The sequence below is a fragment of the Aptenodytes forsteri genome, unplaced genomic scaffold (assembly GCF_000699145.1).
Source record: "Aptenodytes forsteri isolate BGI_AS27 unplaced genomic scaffold, ASM69914v1 Scaffold236, whole genome shotgun sequence".
NCBI classification, from domain to species: domain Eukaryota; kingdom Metazoa; phylum Chordata; class Aves; order Sphenisciformes; family Spheniscidae; genus Aptenodytes; species Aptenodytes forsteri.
The window spans coordinates 4,245,800-4,268,910 of NW_008794456.1; the positions used below are offsets into that span (position 1 = coordinate 4,245,800).

At 37.9% G+C, this 23,111-nt stretch overlaps 1 protein-coding gene across 1 annotated transcript in view; it reads left to right on the forward strand.

The window, feature by feature from the left end:
- Nucleotides 1-23,111, forward strand: part of LOC103908339 (catenin alpha-2) — a 490,379-nt gene that overhangs the window by 71,466 nt on the left and 395,802 nt on the right. Inside the window, 3 exon segments of the mRNA XM_009290697.2 lie at nt 13,426-13,592; nt 16,318-16,437; nt 18,315-18,581. Of these exon segments, the coding sequence (XP_009288972.1) occupies nt 13,426-13,592; nt 16,318-16,437; nt 18,315-18,581 (554 nt within the window).

Consider the following 23,111-nt stretch of genomic DNA (forward strand, 5'->3'; position numbering starts at 1 on the left):
GAGCATGACGTCATCTGGTGTGGAATATCCCTTGGGTCAGTTGGGGTCAGCTGTCCCAGCTGTGTCCCCTCCCAACTTCTTGTGCCCCCCCAGCCTGCTCGCTGGTGGGGTGGGGTGAGGAGCAGAAAAGGCCTTGACTCTGTGTGTCAGCACTGCTCAGAGTAACGAAAACATCCCTGTGTTATCAACGCTGTTTCCAGCACAAATCCAAAACGTAGCCTCATACTAACTATTATGAGGAAAATTAACTCTATCCCAGCAAAAGCCAGCACATCTTGGACAATCAGGTTTATCAGGCCACTGGAATAAAGCAAGGAGATAGCCAATTTGGCAACACAGATGCTACTTTGAGATAAAAAGAAACATTTTTCTTGTCTTCTGTAGAACATGGAAGTTCAGTTGCATGACTTTTGCTAGGATACAAATAAGGCCACATTATAATTCAGTTGAGTTTGAACTTTTAAACTTGCTTCTGTGTTTATTGATATCTTAAGAGGTCCAGTGTGTTTTCATATTCCCTAGCACCAACGACAATGTTGAACATCTAAAATGTTCATGTTGATGTTCATGAACTCTCCAGTTCAGTGAAGGCTAATCAGTTGTTTAGTTTATCCCTGAAGGATGTTAAACTGCGGAGTAGCTGAGAGCTGCAGACAAATAGGGATTAGAAATGCTAATGGATTCTCACATCCAAAACAATTTACTTTTGCATTGAAATTTAATTAATGTTTTATTGTACTTAAGTGTATCAGTGATGTTTCAAATGCACTATTAATCTGACTATTAATTAGAAAAGTTCTTTCTAAAATGTAACATTTGTGAAATAATTGTTTCAGATTGTCATAGATATGTGGCTAAATATCTTAAAGTTCTGTATTCTTGGTATTTTACTATCCCTTAGGAAAGAAGTAGTTGGGTTAATTAAAATTATACATTTTAATGGTCTATGAAGTGAATGAGATGGTGTGCTATTGGATCTAAATGCGAATATTGAATCTAAAATACATACTAACTTTAAGGATATCCATTGTGCTTTAAAATACAGTGATTCATCTTCCATCACTTTATCTAAATGTCAAACGTAAAGTGAGTCAAATTTAAGTGAACTAGATTGTCTGTATAATCAATTCCAGAGAGATGCAGCTCTAGTAGCTGAAATGTAATGGGAAAAGATCAGGCTAGATCATATATGGCCTTTTCTGGCCTTGAAATCTATTAATAGGATGAGAACAATGGTCATTCTTCCACAGAGAGAGAACAAAATCCCAACTGCAAGTGAAAGGGGAAATGAGTTTAGGGGACATAGTAGTAAAGATTTAGAAGAAAAGTATTAGGGAAGGGGAGATGAAGATTTAACAGCCATTCATGTGAAGCTTTGGGAATTCTGAATAGCATTTTTAATGCATATTTATATTTAGTAAGTACACAGCATTCTTCTATATGAAAATACTCTACAAATTACTTCCCAAATTTTAACAAATGATTATACAATGTCAGAGTTTACTACTGAAATGAACTATTTTCACTTATGGGAATGGATTTTGAAGTACTGGAAACAAAATACGATAATTTAAGATATGGGGTAAATAACCAATATGATTATTAAGGTAGGAGGAATATAGACATTGAGAAACCAACCATCAAAGACCAGATTTAGTCCATTATTCCTGAATCAGAAACTTGACAGTTGGCAAGTACACTGAAATGGACAGTAAGTGGTCCTACTCTATTTGGTGAGTTTCTAGACAAGTCCAAAGGGGATAAAATTGCAGATCTTTGCATCCTGAAGGGTTTGGTTTTGTTTGTTTTAATAACAAGACAGCATCCATGAAGAAAGGATTAAAAACCTGCTTACATTATTTAAATATACCCTATTAACAATTATATGGGATATAAGTCTATCATATTATCATTTAGTATCATAAACACTGTTCTGTGTGGAAACTGCAACTCAGTTTGGGTCTATACATTATTTTAATTTAGAATAGCTTCATAACAATGGTTGTGCTCTAATTACAAGGAGAGCACTCTAAAATACTTTAATTAGGTCATGGATCAGTTGTCACAGTCTTTTTAATCTTGGACACGTAGAACAAAAGACAAAATCTAAAAGAGATGGATTAATTAGACCATAGCTTTATTAATTTCTTCCATTTGAGAACTGCTCAGGAATGGTACATACACTCAAGCTGTCATTGTTCCCTTAATTATTTCCAGGTGCTTGGAGTATTGTCAGCATCCCCTACTGATCATAGCTGTTCTCTAGATTGCTGCTTTGTGCCCACCATCTTCTATCTCTTAATAAACACTTCAAGGCTTTGGAAAAATGGCATTTCCTCAGTGTATTAACCATTAAGAGCTTCCTTTCTTAATAGGTAGATGCCTACCTTTAAGTCTGCTTATGATTCTAAAAGTTCTAGTAGCTCAACACAGCATGTTTATGCACTTCTACCAAAAAATGTGCCAGTAATCAACATTGGAACCTCTCAGGCATCCCTTTACTCTTTTTTCCTGTATGCCATCCCCAGCAACTTGCACTAGGCTAAAATAGGAATTGCTTTTTCTGAAGACATGGATCAGAAGATATCTTCCTTACTCATGATAAGTCCAAGTCATGATTTCCATAGCAAATGGTGTATAAAAATTCACAGCTTTTCATGTGTGTAAATGAAATGCATCTATCTCTACAGGACTTTTTTTTGTAAACTGCATGAAATCTAAATCATCATTTGTTACTTAAATACTATACATTTTACAATTATTTTTCAACGTGTTTTCAACCCATCGTGTTGGCTTTGGCGTAATTTCTCTGATGTAAGAGAAGACAGTTAGTTTGATAAGCAAGTAGAAGGTAGGTATTTTTTTGTCTGGTTAGGTTTTTGCCAGCTTATAGAAAATCAGTTTACCATAGCGGGAAATTCCTGCCAGACTTGGCACAATGAAGGCAGCAGGAGTGTGTCGGGCAAAGGAAACACAATTATTGCTGCACCGAATAGTCATGTATCATAAGAAAATTGGTTGAAGAGAGTAACTTCTTTTAAACAGGATTCCCATTCTGTATCCATAAAACAAAGTGACTGTGCCTTTGTTTTTCAAGAAACTGCGAATTACATATTAGTCCTAAAGAAGCCATGATCAAAATATTTGTTTTGCTTTTGTCACTACTGTTAAACATTATGTGATTGCATTTGAAGAAAAGAGCTGATAAGATCCAGAGAGTAGATCATCTTGGCTTCCAGTGTTAAGAAATTGTACAGTTCAGGTCTTGTTCCAGCACTGTCGTGGCACTAGCTGTTGTGCACGCTCCTGAAGTTGTTTGATATCTGGAGGAAGGAGAGATTTCACTGAATCCCTCCACAGGCTGGGAGGGACCTCTAGAGATATTCAGTGCCCCTACTTAAAGGAGGGTCAGCTAGAGGAGGTTGCCCAGAACCGTGTCCAGTCAGATTTTGGATATCTTCACTGATGGAGACTCCACAACCTCTCTGGAAAGCCTATTCTGTTTTTTGATCACTCTGACAAAAAAATAAAAATAAAAAATAATAACAAAAAATGGAAAATCCACTTCAATTTATGCCCATTGCCTCTTGTCCTTTTATTAGATACCACTGGGAAGAGCCTTGTTCTTCATTCTCTCCTATCAGGTATTTGTATGCATGGATAAGATCTCCCTGAGCCATCCAGCTCTCTCAGCCTGTCCTCATATGACAGATACTCCAATCCCTTAATCATCTAGTAGCCCTTTGTTGGTTTTTGCCCCAGTATGCCCATGTATGTCTTGTACTGTGGAACTCAGAACTGGAGAAAGCACTCCAGGCATGTTCTCACCTGTTCTGAATAGAGAAGGATCACCTCCTCGACCTTGCTGGCAACACTGTTCCTAATGCAGCCCAGGATGCTGCTGACCTTTGCCGCAAGGGTGCACTGCTGGTTCATGTTCATGTTATTATCCACCAGGATCCTTGGATCCTCCTCTGCAGAGCTGTCTTCCAGCTTGTTGGGCCTCAGCATGTGCTGATGCCTGGGGTTACTCCTGGCCAGTTGCAGCACTTTGCATTTTCCTTTATTGACCCTCATTAAGTTTCTGTTTGCCCGTTTCTCTGGGGTGTTGAGATCCCACTGAATGGCAGCACAACCATCTAGTGTATCAACCACCCCTCCCCGTTTTGTATCATTGGTAAACTTGCTCTCTGTCCCATCATCTAGGTCAATAATGAAGAGGTTAAACAGTCTTGGCTCCAGTATTGACCCATGGAATACTCCACTAGTGACCTGCCTCCAGTTGGACTTCATGCCACTGATCACAACCCTGTGAGATCAGCAGTTCGGCCAATTTTCAATGCATCTCACTATCCACTTAGCAAGATCACACTTCATCAGTTTCTCTGTGAGGATGTTCCGGGAGGTAGAGTGAAAAGTCTTACTAAAGTCGAGATAAGCAACATCTCCTGCTCTCCTTGTGTTCAAGGTCAGGTTGGACCGGGCTTTGAGCAGCCTCATCTAGTGAAAGATGTCCCTGCCTGCAGCAGGGGGATTGGACTAGGTGATCTTTAAAGGCCCCTTGCAACCCAAACCATTCTATGATTCCCCTTGTCATCTCATTGTAGAAGGCTATCAGATTGATTGGGCACGGTTTCCCCTTCATAAATTAATGCTGACTATTCCCAATCACGTTCCTTTCCTTCATAAATTTGGAAATGGCTTCCAGGAGTATTTGCTCCATCTCTTTTACAGGGATCAAAGTGAGGCTGACTGGCCTGGAGCTCTCCGGATCCACCTTCTTTCCCTTCTAAAAGAAAGGATGACATTTGTTTTCTTCCAGTCTTCAGGAAGCTCCCCCAGTCAATCACCATGATCTTTCAAAGATAATTGAGAGTGAACTGGGGCAGCTCCCTCGGCATCTGTGGGTGCACTCCATCAGGGCTCATGGACTTAGGCATGTCCAGTCTATTTAAATGTTCCCTACCAAGCGTAAGCCTGCCTGCCGCCTTTCCCACTGCTCTCAGGGGCCTAGGATTCCCAAAGACAAGTCTTACCAATAAACGCTCATTATTTAGCCTGGTTATTATTTTTGTAAATATTAGTAATCTGTTACTCCATTTAATATGGCCACACTGATATTTTTAAACAGGTTTTTATCAGAATATTTGTTTGTAAATTAAATCCTATGGAAGCCCATATTTATGAAAATAGCACGGTTGCTTTTTGTCAGTTACACTTGCAGGTTGTTTATTTTTTGAAAAAAATCATGTCATCATCTTTAATTTCTCTTTGATATACATGCATAGATATGTACATATATTTTTGTATGTGTATCTGTCTAAGGACATCACAGAATACTTACACATTTCTGTTGTTTATACTTTCCCTAGCTACTGGTATAATAAAAATATTTTCTTTTCAGTAAAAAATAGGAAGTAATCCACTTAATAGTTTCTGGAAATATACTCAGAAAATAAAAAAATTCTGAATGGATGTTTGTATATACATAGTTTTTGAATATGTGTATCTATGTATATAAAATTATAGGAAAAAATGTATAGATTTATTGACTTAATCTGTTTTTCTGATTTTTTTTTTTCCCTCAGGTTGATTTTCACTTTCGCTATGTAGTAATCACTTAACACCTTTCCAGTTGTTTGGGGCCTTATTCCATTTTAAGACTTCAATGATGAGAAGTCGAAATTTGAATAGGATTCCGCATGAGACATGCAGTGGACTGTACATTCCTTTTGCCCTTTTGACGTTTGTTTTTTTGAATGTTCGGGTTTTGGGTTATACTGCATCATTCAGAGTTTTGGTGACCTTTGCAATCATCTGTTGATGGCTTTTTGCAGAAGTTAAGCTTGTAGTACTTGAATTACCTTACACAGATTACTAGGTGACTTATATGTGTACATGATTCTGGTTAAATACATGTGAAGACATCTTTAACTGCTCCTATATGAGTGCCTGAATTTAATATCCAAAATGAAATGACATCTTATTTTGAAAATCTAAGGGAAAAGGGTTTTTTTGAGAATCAGGTCTAACAGACTCCATTTCTAGGTGCTGTAACTTTGTTAGCAGAAAGTGACTGAGTATGACTAAATCTAATCCTGCATTACCCCTCAAGGAAGGATAGATAGAGTAGGTCCCCCAGTTAAATCCTATCAGAGCAAGCTAAGTGGTTTGATAGCGATGTTGGGAGACGGTAGCTGTAGGTTTGAACCTTCTAAAGCTGATGAGATCCCAGAACCTAAATAATGACTTTGGACACATCTTCTAGTGCAGGAAAGTGGCTTGTTGTGTGGCTGTTATCAGATCCACAAAATCACAGAATGGTTGAGGTTGGAAGGGACCTCTGGAACTCATCTGGTCTAACCATCCTGCTCAAGCAGGGCAACCTAGAACTGGTTGCCCAGGATCGTGTCCAGACGGATTTTGAATGTCTCCAAGGATGGAGACTCCACAACCTCTCAGGGCAACCTGTTCCAGTGTTTAGTTACCCTCACAGTAAAAAAAGTGTTTCCTGACATTCAGAGGGACCCTCCTGTGTTTCAGTTTGTGCCCATCGCCCCTTGTCCTGTCACTGGGCACCCCTGGAAAGAGCCTGGCTCCATCCTTTTGGCACCCTCCCTCCTATTATTTATACACCTTGGTAAGGTCCCCCCGGAGCCTCCTCTTCTCCAGGCTGAACAGTCCCAGCTCCCTCAGCCTTTCCTCATAGCAGAGATGCTTCAGTCCCTTCATCATCTTCGTGGCCCTTTGCTGGGCTCTCTCCAGTATGTCCATGTCTCTCCTGTACTGGGGAGCCCAGCGCTGGACACAGCGCTCTAGGCATGGCCTCACCGGTGCCGAGTGGAGGGGAAGGATCACCTCCCTCGACCTGCTGGCAGTACTGCAAAGGCGGCCAATGGTATCCCGGGCTGCATTAGCGAAAAGAAAAGAATTCTGAAAGAAATAAAAACCTTTCACCCTCATGCAATATGGATCTAAGCACATGAAATGTTGTCCAGCTGTGAGTCCTAATTTCACACAAGCAGCAGTTCTACCAATAATCATTAGAATTCAGGAATTAAGCTGGATTTCAGTGTTGAGGGTTTTTTTTTGGGGGGGCGGGGAGGGGTTTGGTTATTTTCTGTTTTGGTTTGGGTTTTTTGTTCCCTTTCCCTTCCCTTTCCTTTCATTTCCTTTCCTTTCCGTTTTATGATGAGCATTTCTTAATGTGGCTAATAGGGACTTTCTCCACTGAACGTTCTAGGTTATTTAAATCACTTTCTAACCCAACTAAGACTCTTCATTTACAAAATGTAAATTAAATGTATACATATTTCTCAAAGCAAGGTGCCAAAGAATTTAGTATGTGGGTCTTAGCGAGAAAATGGCTGACACTGTGTGTCTAAGAAAAAAAGGTATGTGAATCCTGCAAGGTATCAGGTGAAGTATTTCTCGTAGCTGCAAATGATATCTCCTAGAAAACTGCAGTTCTTATCACATGTATTCCAGGAACATAATTGTTTCACAGGGCTGCTGAAAAGATTATAGGAATGGATATTCTATGCGATAAGAGGAGACTGAAATACTGCCTTTAATCTGTCATGGCTCATCACAAAAATGCATGAAGTGAAAAAGGGACAATAGGAAACACAGTGGAATAAGAATGCTTCCTTGAAGGACAAATGGGTCATGAGGAGAAATGGATAAAAATTACCTACAAGTAGAGTCAGTATGGAACTAAAGTGTCTTTAATGAAAAAAACTTGTCAGATTCTGGAGTTCATTTTGGAATGAGTTTCCTACTTCCAGTAGGATTAATTGGGGTTAAATGTCTGAGCTGTTTCTAAGATGAAAGCTTGATAAGTTTGTGAGTGTAGTTATTATCATATTAAGATTATTATTAATTATATTATGACATGACTGTCTGCAGTGGCAAGGAAGCAGACCTGATGACTCAAGATGTCTGTGTTTCTTGCGTTGACCTAATTTTCACTGAAAGTAATTTAATATAAATGAAAGAATAGCTTGAAATGAATTTGGAAAGGAATGGATAGCTGCAAGTAGGGTTGGCTTTTTACAGATAAAAAGGTTTCTCTGAAAAATAATTTGACTAGCTGTAGCTCCAACATTACCTTTGGCCTAAGACCGGTTTGGTACTGTTGCTGTACAAGGATAAAAATATGTTAACTGGCACTAAGATAGACAGTCCTTCCTCCCCAATAACAGTTGGCTTTCTAGGTTATTATATTTTAAATTATGAACTACTCGTTCTTTATAAGACTTAAACAACCTGCTATGAACTTTTATATTAATACTTTTTTGATTTGCTTATTTGTTTATGTCTATTTGATACTTTCTGCTTAATTATTTTGGAGAAGATTTATTTCACCTAACTTTAACTTTCTAAGGTTAAATAAATAATCCAAACTTTTTAAACTGTTTTTTTGACCCTCCATGCATTTTCCCTCTGTCCACCAGTGCTAATTTTCAAATAAATTTTCTGGTTGCATTCCCTTGGATAGTCAAGCCTAAGAAGATAATTTTCCTGCTTGCTTTCCTAGTGCCACTGGCTAATTACCAAATACTATTTCCTTCTTTCATAGCTCAATATTTATCTGAAGCTACAGACAGGCAATTTGGCAGAAAACTGTAAAATCTCTTCAGTACCAAAATGGAAGTTAAGCAATTTGTAGGCATCTGATTCCAAAATCCAATGCTTGCTTTGGCTGCCATTTCATCTCATCTTGGCTATACCTAAAGTTCACGTACTTTCACGTACAAAAGTTTCTTTGCTGGATGCTCAGAATCACTTCCATCTTATTTGAATCCAACTTAGAGCTTAAATAAGGGAAAGCCTTGCTGGGGTTTTCATACCATTGCATGTATCCCTGTGGGTTCCATCAGCTAGATGTGCTCTGAGAGTGCATATTGGATCAAGCTTTCTACATAAAGCTGTGATAGTTGGTTTCCTTTAATAAATAACCAAAGGGAAGATGATGCCTTCCCAACTGTTACAGTGATTAGATGAATCCAGTTGTCCACATTTTGAATCAAATTCCCAGGTTAGGAAGTTCAAATCCAACCCTTGCCCAGATGCTAGACTCTAAGCTATTCTGTCATGGCTCTCAGCCTCTCCTCTCAGCCTCTCCTTTTAGATGGAATATTTTGAGTCACTGACTCAAAAATAATAAAAAGATTTGTGGAAATTTCATTCCCAATTTTTAGCACACTCACAGCCAAGAGTTGTTGATAAATTTTTGCAATAACTGTTTGATTTAAAGTATGTGTCAGAAAAACCTTTGTGGCCTCAGAGTTCCTTGCTCCTAGTTTCAGTGATCTTTGGCACGCGGGTAAAATGCATGGAAACGTAGGTACAGCAAACTGTGGTCCTCCTCAGGAGGACCTTGTTGTTTCTCTGCGGAGACCAGGTACCTAGAACTTTGACTCTGCGATGCTGAGCAATATAACATTTAAGCATGTTGAGAAATTTGTTTTGTTGTGTCTTTATCTGACAATGTCTCTTAAGAAATCTTTTGAGAGTTTTGCTCTTTATCTGACAATGATTGTTTGTTCTTTGTCTCTTAAGAAATCTTTTGAGAGTTTTGGCAACCTTATGGAAATCTAAGAAAAGTATGCAGCTTTAGAAATGAACCATTTGAATTTTTCTACTGAAATTTTATATTATCAGCTTATCATCCAAGATACACTGCACATAAATTATAATAGCACACAGTCCTAATGGTAATATAATAAGGAAAAGAGTTGTGATTGGAATTATTCACTGTGGCTGTCTTAAGTTTCTCCTCCGCTATTTGCATTGTCTTATGGGAAGTTACGCCATCTGGGATTTTTTTTTTTTTTATTTTGTTATAATGGTCTTAAAAGCAATGTAAATATGCTTTGATTTCACATTAGAATTACTTTCTTTCTGAGTGTTTACACTGGAGACAAACAGGATTTTTTTTTTTTTTTAATAATAGCAAAGTTTGGGTGAATATAAAATCTCATTCAAAATGGTGTTTGTTCCTCTTTCAGCCTAATTTCATAGGGAAATGAGGCTTGCATAATTATTGATCTGTTGGTAACTCCTAATCTATTTAAATTGTTGTCCAGTTTCAAACTATGCAAAAAAATGTAAACATAATTTAAAAAGTTAAAAAAATCAGCAGCTGGAGAGAGGAGAAAACAAACTAAAACCTCAGACCTGTGTTCACACCAAGAGCAAGGCAGGTGCAATTCAGCCTTGTCTTTGCCACGAGCTGGCTGGTCGGGCAATGCGTACGTAGTCCTGACAAGGCAGAGTACATGCTGTTTCTCTGATTGAAAATGTCGTGGAGAAGATACAGTAGAATGGGTTTTCAGGCAGTATAGTAGCAAGACAGGTGAAAATGAATTTAAACCTGTTAATTCAGCTGCACTGGCATAAACTTTTATTATATGAATTAATAAAATTGTGGTTTGAAAGGGGCATAACAAACAAACTCAAATATAGAAACTGCTGGAAGTTTATGATGCATTTAGAGAATGCTGAATTTTTGAAAAAGCAACTTGCATACCGAGCTTTCTTTCAGCAAAGGATAACAGCATAAAGAAAGCTAAGTCAGTAGATCATCTTAAAAATCAGTTTTTGCTTGGCACAGCCACAACATAATTCCAGGTAATATATCGATGGGATTGTATTCCATAGCTAGGCTGGCTTATTTGAAATACTTTTAACAAGTCTACACAGCAGAACACAATGCATTTTGGAGATACCCAAGCTGGTCTGAAGTTAGGGCAGCCCTGCGCAGCTACGCTAGCTTGGATCTTGAGTCATCAGTGTGGCACAGTCTAACCTAATTAGAACTGGCTCTGAGCAAGACTCATCAGCTGGTACATGAGAGTGTGCAGATACAGCTAAGTTGCTTCTGACCGTGGAGACAGCGAGCACCTAGGATTTGGGTTTAGGGGTTTCTGTACTGGGTTGTTTTCCATAGCCTTTTGAAGTCCTTTAAAATACACAAGCGTTTTTCTCATAGATTGGACTAATACATCTAGAACCACATTATTTTGCAAGTAACTTTTGAAATACAAATGCGTCATTTTGTTTTCCCAATGATTAATGAAAAAACTATTTTTTTAAGTGTCTGGAATTGTTTTGGAGAATTATGGATTGATATATGTTCTACATCTCTGTATGGTCAATGTGCTATATTATTGCTTTTCTGTTGGTTACAAAAAAAGAAAGATCCTATGGCACAAGTCCCTCCACAGTCTGCTGTGAGTCATGTGTGAAAGGAAAAGATATGTGCCATTCTTTTTCAATTACCACTGCATTAAACTACTAGTTTATTTGACTTCCAGTGGTGTGCTGTTTATTTTTCGTTCACTAAGTCTTCCTTGCATATCAGAATTTACCTGATCTCCTTGTGATGTTAACCACATTTCTGTGTAATTTAATGCAACATTTGCCTTTTTGGTTGAGTTTCATGTTCTGTGTTGGCTTAAATAAGATTATCAAATCTTTGAAAGATGGTTATGATTTAAAAAAATGTTTTATGCAACTCATTCCTTGCTGTAAATAAGGGGGGGGAAGTTCCCACTTTCTGATTTCAAGGTCTTTCTTTGCCACTGGTATCTTGCCTACTTCTCTGAATGCATTGCACTGTCCCTGGCTCACCCTTCTTTCCAATCAGATATTTCCTTCAGCTTCTTGCTGTCCTCCTTTCGTTACCGTATTCCAACTGAGTCCTCGTCTTACTCCTTTAAAAGCACTATTCCCTTTAGTAGCTGAAAGCGATTAGATCTCAGCTTTACAGAAAGAACTCAAGCCCTTTCAGTGCTGGGAGCATTAAGTACTCCTTCTTTCTTAATACTTCCATCTGCTAAAAAGAAGTAAAGTTCATCCTTACAAATCTTGATTTACATACCAAGTACCATGTTGAATAAGATGCTTGTTGCTGGAATTAAACAGGAATAATGTGTCCAGGCACCAGCATGTTTCATGTGTTATACAAGAGTGTTTTGCTTTGTCCACAGAGAGGCAGCAATAGGGATATTTGGGCAGTTTGGGATGGCGAATAGGTAGAGTGAGTAGAGGAGACTGGGCAGTAAAATCATAGCAGCGATGGTCACAAAGGGAATCATGAGGTTCAACAAGGCCAAGTGCCGGGTCTGCACTTGGGTCACAACAACCCCATGCAGCGCTGCAGGCTTGGGGAAGAGTGGCTGGAAAGCTGCCTGTCGGAAAAGGACCTGGGGGTGCTGGTCGACAGCCGGCTGAACATGAGCCGGCAGCGTGCCCAGGCGGCCAAGAAGGCCAAGGGCATCCTGGCCTGTATCAGAAATAGTGTGGCCAGCAGGAGTAGGGAAGTGATCGTGCCCCTGTACTCGGCCCTGGTGAGGCCGCACCTCGAACACTGTGTTCAGTTTTGGGCCCCTCACTACAAGAAGGACGTTGAGGTGCTGGAGCGTGTCCAGAGAAGGGCAACGAGGCTGGTGAGGGGTCTGGAGAACAAGTCTGATGAGGAGCGGCTGAGGGAATTGGGGTTGTTTAGCCTGGAGAAAAGGAGGCAGAGGGGAGACCTCATCGCTCTCTACAACTCCCTGAAAGGAGGTTGTAGCGAGGTGGGGTCGGTCTCTTCTCCCAAGTAACAAGCGATAGGACGAGAGGAAATGGCCTCAAGTTGTGCCAGGGGAGGTTTAGATTGGATGTGAGGAAAAATTTCTTTACTGAAAGAGTGGTGAAACATTGGAGCAGGCTGCCCAGGGAAGTGGTTGAGTCCCCATCCCTGGAGGTATTTAAAAGACGTGTAGATGTGGTGCTTAGGGACACGGTTTAGTGGTGGACGTGGCAGTGCTAGGTTAACGGTTGGACTCAATGATCCTAAAGGTCTTTTCCAACCTAAATAATTCTCTGATTCTATGATTGGGGGAAAAAAAAATAAGTCTTTAATAGGAGTGATAGCTCTTCTAGGTGGAGGAGAGCAGAGTAAGTATCTGAGCAGGAAAGCAAGGACTGGGGAGCAGGAGTGAAGGAGAAGGATGTAGTTTGAAGGCAGAATTATAGGGAGATGCAATTGGGATGATGCTGTTGGGGTGCTCTGTCCTGTTCTCCCTACCAGCACAGGTGAGTTCTGTGTATCTATAACACACACTGCTGTTTTTCTTATGTTGTGCTGGTTGCTCTCAGCTGTCTGTCTTGGTGTTTTGGTTTCCTTTTCAGTTGTTACAGGTGACTGCTCTAGAAGAAAAACAGTTTGGGAATAAAGAAAAAAAGGCAGAGAGTATCGAGGCAGTTGCTGCACATGTTTTAAAAAAAAATATTTCTCCTGAGCAATTCAGTAACTAAGCCATTAATTTTTTCCTAACAGCAGTTAGTTTATTTAGTGAGTTGTTTATATTTTCTGGAAAAAAGTACAAGTGTAAAACTTATCTTTAATTTCCATTTTTTTTTTTTCAATTCTAGGAGAAACAATGAGAATCGCCTCTTCGGAGTTTGCTGACGACCCATGCTCCTCAGTGAAACGGGGCACCATGGTGCGAGCTGCTCGTGCCTTGCTTTCTGCTGTCACTCGCTTGCTCATCCTGGCTGATATGGCTGATGTCATGAGGCTTCTATCACATCTGAAAATTGTATGCATTTTTAATATTCGGTATTCTTTTTGCATGTTTTGTGTGTAGAAAAATAGGGAACGAATCAGTAATAGATGTCACTGTTCACATTCCTTACTCTATTTCACTGTTTTTTCTTAAAGTGCTGAACGAGAAGTAGGAGATAACGCATTTCTACATTAGTCTTATTCATTTTCTAATTTTACAGAAATTAAGTTTCGGAGACTTAAAGTAAAAATTATCAGATATCTTCAATGCCTGGACTAGTACTGCTGTTCAGCAGCTCTCTGAACTGAACAGATGCATTTACTTATCTCACCTTGCCTGTTATCCGGATGGTTTACTAGCTCAGTACTTGTAAAGTATTGCTATCTTGTGGCAGAGTTTAGGTACTACAGTTGTTCTGCTTTTTTTTTCTCTGCACGACTTCTGGATGTATCAAAAGATTAAATCTTTAATTTGGAGTGAGACAATAGTGCAAGTGTCTAATCAGTCATCAAAGAGGAAAAATAGAATAAAGAGGAATTAAAGATTGCCAGATAGTTTGGTATGGATTTGTATTCACTTTGGCTGCCACCATTCACGTTTTTATACAGGAGTATTAAAAGACTGCAGTTGAAACTGGGAAATGTATTTTTTTTTCTTTTGCTAGTTATTGGACTATTTCACTTTTATTGCATAAAAAAATAAACAAAAACCTCTGAAACAAAACCAAATTTTGCAGAAACTCATATACAGAATATTCAAAGCCTGCAGCGTGCATGTGTGAGTTTAGCAGAGGAGTCGGAGAGTTACTTTTTTTTAATAACTGTCTAAAAACTATTTTCTTTTTTTTTTAAAATTTGTGTTTTTAACAGTACTGTGTACTGTACAACAGTACAGTGTTGTACTGTGCTGTACAACAGTATTATGTTCTGGAAAAACAATGAGAACCCTTCAACTTGCAAACTGTGCAGTTAAGCTAAATAGTTTGAAAACAGTTTTCATAATGAAAAAGGCAGATTTTTCTGCACAGATTCTAGTGAGCTCTGCTCTGATAAACAGAATGCTGCTCTCGTAATTGTCAGCATGTGGCTCTGATTATGTGCAGTGTAAGCATTGTCTCTCTCAAATATGCTTTTAATTTTTCCCCACTACAATACTCCATGCAACTGTAATTCAAATAGTCCTTTGCTAGCGAGACTAACACTTTAGTATTATAAACAACAGATTTTTCTAAACATTGTGATTAAAATTCAAATTCAAGGTCTTTCATAGGTGATGAGAAATTTTGTTCTCACATCTGAGATTTCTTCCCTCTGTTACAGCAGTGTACTCTGTTATTTAAAACACAAATGTCCAATACTGTTTTCTAAGTGAGTATATTTACTTACACAGTTTGCAGCCCCGATTTGCAAGGGCAGTGTATGGCAATGTGGTTTGTAATCTCTGCATTTATCAGATGTTATTATGAATCCTGTTTCCAAGAAGCCAGACATCTCTGGTTGTTTTTAGAAAAATTCAAGTTATGAACCTTAAATTTGATTTTTTTTTTTTTTCAGGTTAAAAAGGGTAATTTATTTCTGAGGATTGGCAGTGTACATATTTTTATCTTACCATTTTATAAGGCAAACTAATTTTAGATGAATAAAAATTAAATTACTGGGAAAAAAAAGTGTTTATATTTTACAAAATTGATGAAGGGACAGCTCTTGTATTGACTCAAAGGTAACAAAGACTGGTGTAAGTTAACCATAAAATTAATAAACTAAAATCATTCTGCACGTCAAAGTTACGAAGCCTGATTTATACTGAAATGTACTGTAATCAGTTTTCACTGAAAGCATGTCAAAAGAGTGAGTTAGGCTTCAGACTTCATGGGAAATAGTGCATTTTAATTAAAGTTTTAGAGCAAATATATGCAGATGCTTTCTGGAAGGATACTCGGTCATTTTTTTCAAATTCTCTGTTGCATTACTAAAATTAGTAATAGTGCCTATTGCAGTGAAGCTTGTGTAACACTCACAGCATATACTAATATAGTATGTGGTCATGTACATACAGAATTATGAGTCTATTGTAATTAGTTACATGCAAGATTAACTTGTTGGTATAACTGGGGGTTTATATCTTTGCCTGTTAGCTACAGGATGACTGAGTAACTTGCAGGTATGTTTTCTTTGGTAGATTCTTTTCTCAATTTTAAAGTAACTGAAAAAGGAAAGCTGAGAGCTGAGAAAAAACAAATAATAAATATATCCTGGGTTGAATCTATTGTTTCATTTATTTCACAAAGACACAGTGGTGTGGATATATCAGGGTAAATTTAAATCTTAATGGTAAGTTTGAGTTTCCTTTTTAAATGTCATTTCTTGTCCAGAATTAATAACTTCCCTTTGTTGTCCCATAAAGCCTGTACCACACGTTAAGAACATACTCATCTACTTCGTTTTAAAACCTGCAGATATTAAACATTTCATCTGATAAGTGTGAGTGGGGAAATTAAGATAGTTATGCCCCTTACATTATTTTTACATGATACCAAAGTACAGTAAATGGAAAGTAATGCAGAATGACAATCAGACAGCTTCTCTATTAAGAAACCTAATTAAAGTTAGTGGGACTATCATAAAGCCTCTGTACAGTGATGGACGTAAATGCTAAATTGGGTCCATATAATAGAGATTATTGGGTAGAATAGTTACAGACTTTGTCAAAGAGTGCACCCGGATTAAAATGCTAACACAGTTGATATATTATGTTCTAGGTAGAGGAAGCACTAGAAGCAGTGAAAAATGCAACAAATGAGCAAGATTTAGCGAATCGCTTTAAAGAATTTGGAAAAGAGATGGTAAAACTGAACTATGTAGCTGCTAGACGACAACAGGTGAGTACATTTTAAAGCAGTGGTTGAGAAAGTCAGTCTTGGTTCTAAAGATCTTGTACTTTATGTGCACGTCTGGTTTAAAATGTACAATAAGTAATTGCTGTGTCATGGCCTATAATTTAATCACATTGTTTTCTTTGAATGTGATGAAGGTTTTCAAAAATGCAGTTTCTTTAAGAATATTTTCCAAGTGGCTTCAATTAATAACAGAATGAAGGGTGAAAAGGCAAGTGATTCAGGAGGTTAAGGACAGTTTTAATTTGATGATTATTCCCATTTAATTCTAACCTATGCTGATTTGAGGTCACTCTGACAGCTGGTAAAGCACGAGCTCTTTGGTAGTCTAGTATAATTCAAATTCAGGAAGAACAGAAATCTACTTTGTGTTTAAAACCATCATTATTAATTTTCAGATGCGTAAAAAAAGCAATTCGTTCATTACTAAGGTGGATGGAAAAGAGACCAGAAAGTCACGATAACATTTATTCAATGCCTGCAATTATACAACTTGGCAATAAAGATTACTTTCTCCTGAACACTGTTCTTTTTAAGAGTCCAGACAGTGCTGTCACTGTGGAGTTGTATAGCGTCTCTCCAACTGCGATTGTATTTGAATACCACCAATCATTCAGGGGTGTGTCGTCTTTCTATTGCATAGCACACTGGATGGGAAAAAGATAGAAATGTGAAAGCTAATGAAGGTATATGTCTCTTAAGTTCTTACTGGAGGTATGAAAAGATAACAGAAAATCTTAGTTATAAACCTTTTAAAATTTTCTTCTTGAGGTGCATTTTTATAATGTCAGTAAGGTTTCCCATATAACTGTGGAAAACCTTGACAGCATTAGAACTTACTACTTAGATGTTCTTATATTTTCCTTTCATCTGTTCTGTTTTGTAGCCTGATAGTTTTTAGGAACTTAATTGTCTCTGAAAACTGTTGCCTGTCAGTCATGTGTGGTTGAAATTAGTCAATGGGTAGAACCTTTAAATCCAGAATATCTGTGTTCTTCTTTAATTTTTGCCATAGATTCTATGTGTGAACATAAGTAAACTATTCAGCTCTCCAGACTTCTTTGCTGCTACTTTTAAAATAGAAGTAACAATGTTTTGTTACTCCTTATGAATATTGTTAGGACTACCTTATGTAATGTTTGAAAGGCTTTCATGGACAGTGTGATATATCCTATAAATAAATAAATTCATGGATTAAGTAACAATAATACAATGTCATCTTATTCTGGTAACATATTGTACAGTATCTGATGCTTGTTGTCAGGGGAAACAAAAGAAAGTATATGTCATTAAACCAAACACTAAATGATATGAGGAATAGAACAAAATATGAAGGCAAGGCTAAAAACAATGAGGGGCATATTTATTAGGTCTTTAAGAACTAAATACATATTCAACAATATAATATTTTTAGGTTTGGATTTTTGTAAAGGTCTACCTTATGATGATTTTATAAAGGACATAGGTATAGTACTTATAAAATTATGGCACTTGCTGCAACAGGATTGCTGCACTCGCATTGCCTTTATGGAATCAGCAGCCTGAATCCAGTCAATCAGGAAGAGTAATTCTGAATGTTTTATATAAATTTTCTGCGGGTCTTTGAATAAGGGAAGCACGTAGACTCTTTGATGAGAAGATATTGGGAGCAGAATGTAACAGCTGTAGCTACACAGGAGGAGTGGACTTTCTTGGGCAGGAGGGAGATTTCTTTCTGTGATTTATGGCAGAGTCTGTCGTTGATTCCATCTCTGGAAAATCACTGGATGGGATTTATGCAGAGACACTTAAGCTGTATAGACAATACATTCCAACACGAGAACTTTCATTGACAACTATAAAAATAGTGTGTTTTTCTATAGGAACTGAAAGATCCTCACTGCAGGGACGAAATGGCTGCAGCTCGAGGTGCTCTGAAGAAGAATGCCACTATGTTGTATACTGCATCCCAAGCATTTCTCCGTCACCCTGACGTTGCAGCCACTAGGGCCAACAGAGACTATGTCTTCAAGCAAGTACAAGAAGCAATTGCTGGTATCTCCAATGCTGCCCAGGCCACCTCACCCACTGATGAGAACAAGGGGCACACTGGCATAGGAGAGCTTGCTGCTGCACTAAATGAATTTGATGTAAGTATCAGAACTGTATGGAAAATGAAGTGTTTCTCCATGAAATCTACAGTGCTTTTAACTAAGCGGGTCTTGAACAGGACTCAAATTTCCCTTTTCATTCAGGTCTATTTCCTCATACTGCAGAGGCAAAGTGCAGACATTGATTTGTGTTATTTTTAATGAGGAATAGTTCTTTGCTGTGAATGGACTTGAATTATAAAGAGTTATTTATGCTCATATGCAGTGGCTGTGATAGAGAGAAAGAAGTCCTCTTTTGCCCTAGTGTCCTTGAAAAATCTAGCTACATAGTTCTAAATAATGCAAAGTCTGATTAATCTGGCATTTTAATTCTGTGACCAAGATCTGTGATTTGTTGAATGGTAAAATCATATTTGTCTGGCAAGTCAGGAAGTCAAGACAATAAAATAAAGACAGTGATGGAGCTGAGCATCCAGGAAACGTTAACATTCAACTTCAGTCAGGAGTTATGTTAATCAAAGATATGGAAAAAGCATCTTTCAAACACAGTTGATACCAGTCACTTCAGCTGCAGGCAAAGTGCTGCAGCCTCTATTCCAGAAATAGCTACAGTTTTGCTTAAGCAACAGTTGCAGACAATATCTGAAAAGATGTTTTTTCTCTTTCATTCTGACTTTAAGTAAGGGCCTTTTAAAATTATAATTAGGGAACGGTGTCCTTTTCACTTTGATTAATACATGACATTGCAATACAAACATCTGTCATACACCTGCAGGAGCTACTCAATCCTGCTGTACTTAGGGCTGAAAGCGGAGGTGTAGTGCAGGTGGTTCATCTCATGTCATGTTAGACTGGGCTTGTCTTCTGCATCTGTGGCTTACTGTCACTGGGTCTATTTTGGAGACAGTAGTAGAAAGGGTAAATATTATAGGATCAAGGGAAGCTCCAGGATTGAGTAAGATAGTGAAAAAAGGCAGAGAATGAGTTTACAAATAGTAGCAAAAGGGAAATGGGGTTAGAGGTGGAAACATGACAGCAGAAAATGTGTGGATAGGTGTAGGAAGAGACAAGCAAAGAGGGTAAAACCATTCAGAACTACTGCAGGACCCAGAGGCTGACTCCAGTTCCATCATGCTTTTCAAGTAAATGAAACAGTAGTGCCTGCATCGACTATACTGATCTTTTTTTTTTTTAATATCTGTATTTCTAGATCTATAGTTTTTCCTGTAAAATTATTGTGGGTCAAGATTTAAGGTCTTCTGCATGGTTTTCAGGGCCTTCTCAGCTCACAGGTCCCCTATTGGTAAGTTCCTGAGAACGATATCCCTGTTTGGTCTGATTGTACCCTGGCTTTTGTGTGGGACTTGGCATGTTATGGACAGCAGAGGTTTGACAAACACTAACAGAAAACATGTGACAAACTGATGATGCTGCTGCTCTCTGGAAAAGGCTGCTGTTCAATGCAAAGAGAGTCGTCGTGCTTAGTGAAAGTAAATTTAGTGAAGACTACGCGAGACATCTGATGTTGTCCCCTGCCTCTTTGTGAGAATATTTGTTCATCATTTTTCTCCTCAGGTAAAGTCTTTTTCACTTTACGTGATGTTGCAGGCATCGTGAATGCGTATGTGAGACGTATAGCCATAGTACCGTGTTCTGTTCACAATTACGTGTGGAAAACCAGCCTGTCTTTTTTGAGAAATTTCTGTACTTTTAAGAAATGAAATGAAAATTTTCTTCTCTGGCTTATTGAGGATAGAAAGATTGAAACTATTGATTTATCTGCTTTCTAACTATATTTCCTGTTTTGCCTCACTGCTTAGCTGTTAAATGAGATTTATTCACACCTAATTTTGCAACAGAGACAATATTCCCTAAACTCCAGGGAAAGTGGAAATTTATGGCTGCGGTGGGGGGATGTTTGTGATTTTTTTTAAAAAATTACATTTGTGAATATGTTTTACAAGCAAGAAAGCAAGAAAAATTACCAGACTAGTGAAACTATGTCATGGGAAAAAAGATGGTGGAGAAAAATGTTTGATTTTTATGCTGGCAATGTATTCCTTCAAAAAGGGAGAGGAAGTTTATATTTTCTAGTGAAAATAATTTTACAGTATGTTTTTTTTACAGTAGCAGTCATATTGATTGAGATCAATTTGTATTTGGTATGAAGTGCACGCTAAACCTTGTATTATATGGCGAGATAATTCTTCTATATTAAAAATAAGTTTGCAGGTTTTTCCATAATATTTAACACTTCTCAGGCTTCATTATTTAAAATTTCAGAATCAGCGTTCTGTGCCTTAATGCTTCAAATAACTGCGGTGTAAATTGTCTGAATACTTTATCAATCAAAATTTCATCACTTGTAATATAAATAATTATTCCACCTATTTTAAGCACTTCACCTATTGTGTTTAAATAGGCGTCATGTTAGTTGTCATACTCTACACAATGGTGACTTGTGATATAAAGTCACCTGTGAGTTATTAGCAGCAAAGTTTGGAAAAAGTTGTCATTTATTGCTTCTCGGAGATAATTTATGTAGAAATGAAGAGAGTTCATGAATCTGTCTCTTACCAGATTTTCTACTTTAAAGTACTGTTTGAAGTTGATTGATTGCAGAAGTACATGTTTAATGCCTCATTTTTTGTCCTTTAACTTAAATGTTCCTGCTTTAATTTTGGATCATTTAAATCCAAATATTCCTGGATTTATTAATAAAGTAATTTATTAGTAAAATTTGGTATATTTCTGGGTTCTTGGGGCGCACTGAGGACGCACCTTTTATTCCTCTCATGAAACTCGCCCAAATTTATGCAAGTTCTGTAGAGAGGTTTGTTAAGAACGTATTGTGAGTTCTGAGAATATTCTGTTTGCGCTGAGGAAATGGTAGTTTGGTCTGGTCAGTCTGCATAGGTCTCAGCCTTTCTGATTATCAAGAGCCTGCTGTGTTGTCCCATGTTGAGTGTTGTGGGATTGATTCAGCTGGTACCCTCCGTGCTCTCCCCATAGCCGTCATGATCTGTACCAGGGACAGGACCCACCCATCAAACTGGAGTGCAGTGGGGAGGTGGATAAAAAGATAGTAAAATTACTAAGTGTGAAGAAATGAAGTGAGAAAGACCAGGAAATCTGTGCTAAATCTGATGAAAACTGTGGTGAAGATAGATGGCATTGTGAAGAAATGAAGTGAGAAAGACCAGGAAATCTGTGCTAGATGAAAACTGTGGTGAAGATAGATGGCATGTACACTCCGATGTGGGGTTGGCGACTAGATAAATAGATGCAGAGTGATGGGTGTCAACCACTGCCAGGGCTGGAGGCAGGCAGGCGGGGGGACTCGTTCTGCATGACGGAACGGAGAGCGATCTCCAATCAGCAGGAGAGTGCCTCCGTTCAGAATATGGATTGAGACTGTGATTTCTTCGTTTCTAGAAATGTAGCTGTGTCAGTGGTATGTGCTGACAAAACTTTAGAAGTGCTAACCACTGCGGAAATTCAAATTCCAGGGGTTTCAAACAGGGCACCCTAAAATACTTAACATTTTAAACAATTCTAAATATTTTGTTTTAGATTTTGATATGAAAAGTGAGGTAATCATTCTTGTACAGTACTGCGAGGGTAGGTGTAACAGTTTTGTGAATATAAAAATGTTTACTATGCATGCAGCCATAGACCCGTAAAAAGGAGTATTTCTGTGTTTGGAGCAAGGCTTGGATTGTCTACAATAAATTATGAGTCAAGGATAAAATAAATGAATAAAGCCTGTGACTTAGAAAGGGGGGAGAAGAGATATCTAAAGGAAAAAAGGACCAAAAAACCTGGTGCTAAAAGCAAATATCTCTCATCTTTTGTATTGCTCCAGAAAGAAAATATCAGAACTGATGAATCTGCTTAGCTGACTTTCTCCTTGAGTTTTGTGTTTGTGTGTGTGTGTATAATAAATTAGCAAGTTCTGTATCTTTCAATGGAATAAAATGATATTGTATTTGTTAAAATGTATATATAGTCCTTGCTTTTTAATACGTGTTATTCCAAACAGACACACCCTATACTTGATGTTATTTTAATACTCCAATGATTTGTTGTTTCTGTGTGTGTGCACACATCCATTTGTCTTTAAAGTTGCTTACCAGCACCATCGATCCATGTTATATCCTGAACTCCTGTGCCTGTGTGTCTCCTCTTTACTCTTCAGTTTCAAAATCGTATTGAGTCTTGAATGAATATGAAAATAACTTGGTTTATAAAGGAGTTGATCTAGTTGAGAACTGAAAGAGATGGTTAAAATTACTTTTGGTGTATGAGGTATTTCTAAATTTGGGATAGGTCCCAAGGGATGGAAAATGTACCATTTTTTGTTATGAGAAGGATTTGAACCGAAAAACTCCAGGCAGAGGATCTCAATCTTTAGTAAATTTTTGAACAATGCAAGTCTACCATTTGGGAGATGACTACGTCTGATGAGAAACAAAGTGTCTGATGACACCGGTCACTGTCCTCCAGGCTGTAAAATGAAGTTCATACTTAATAAATGGACTATCGTAACATATTTCTCGAAGATATTAA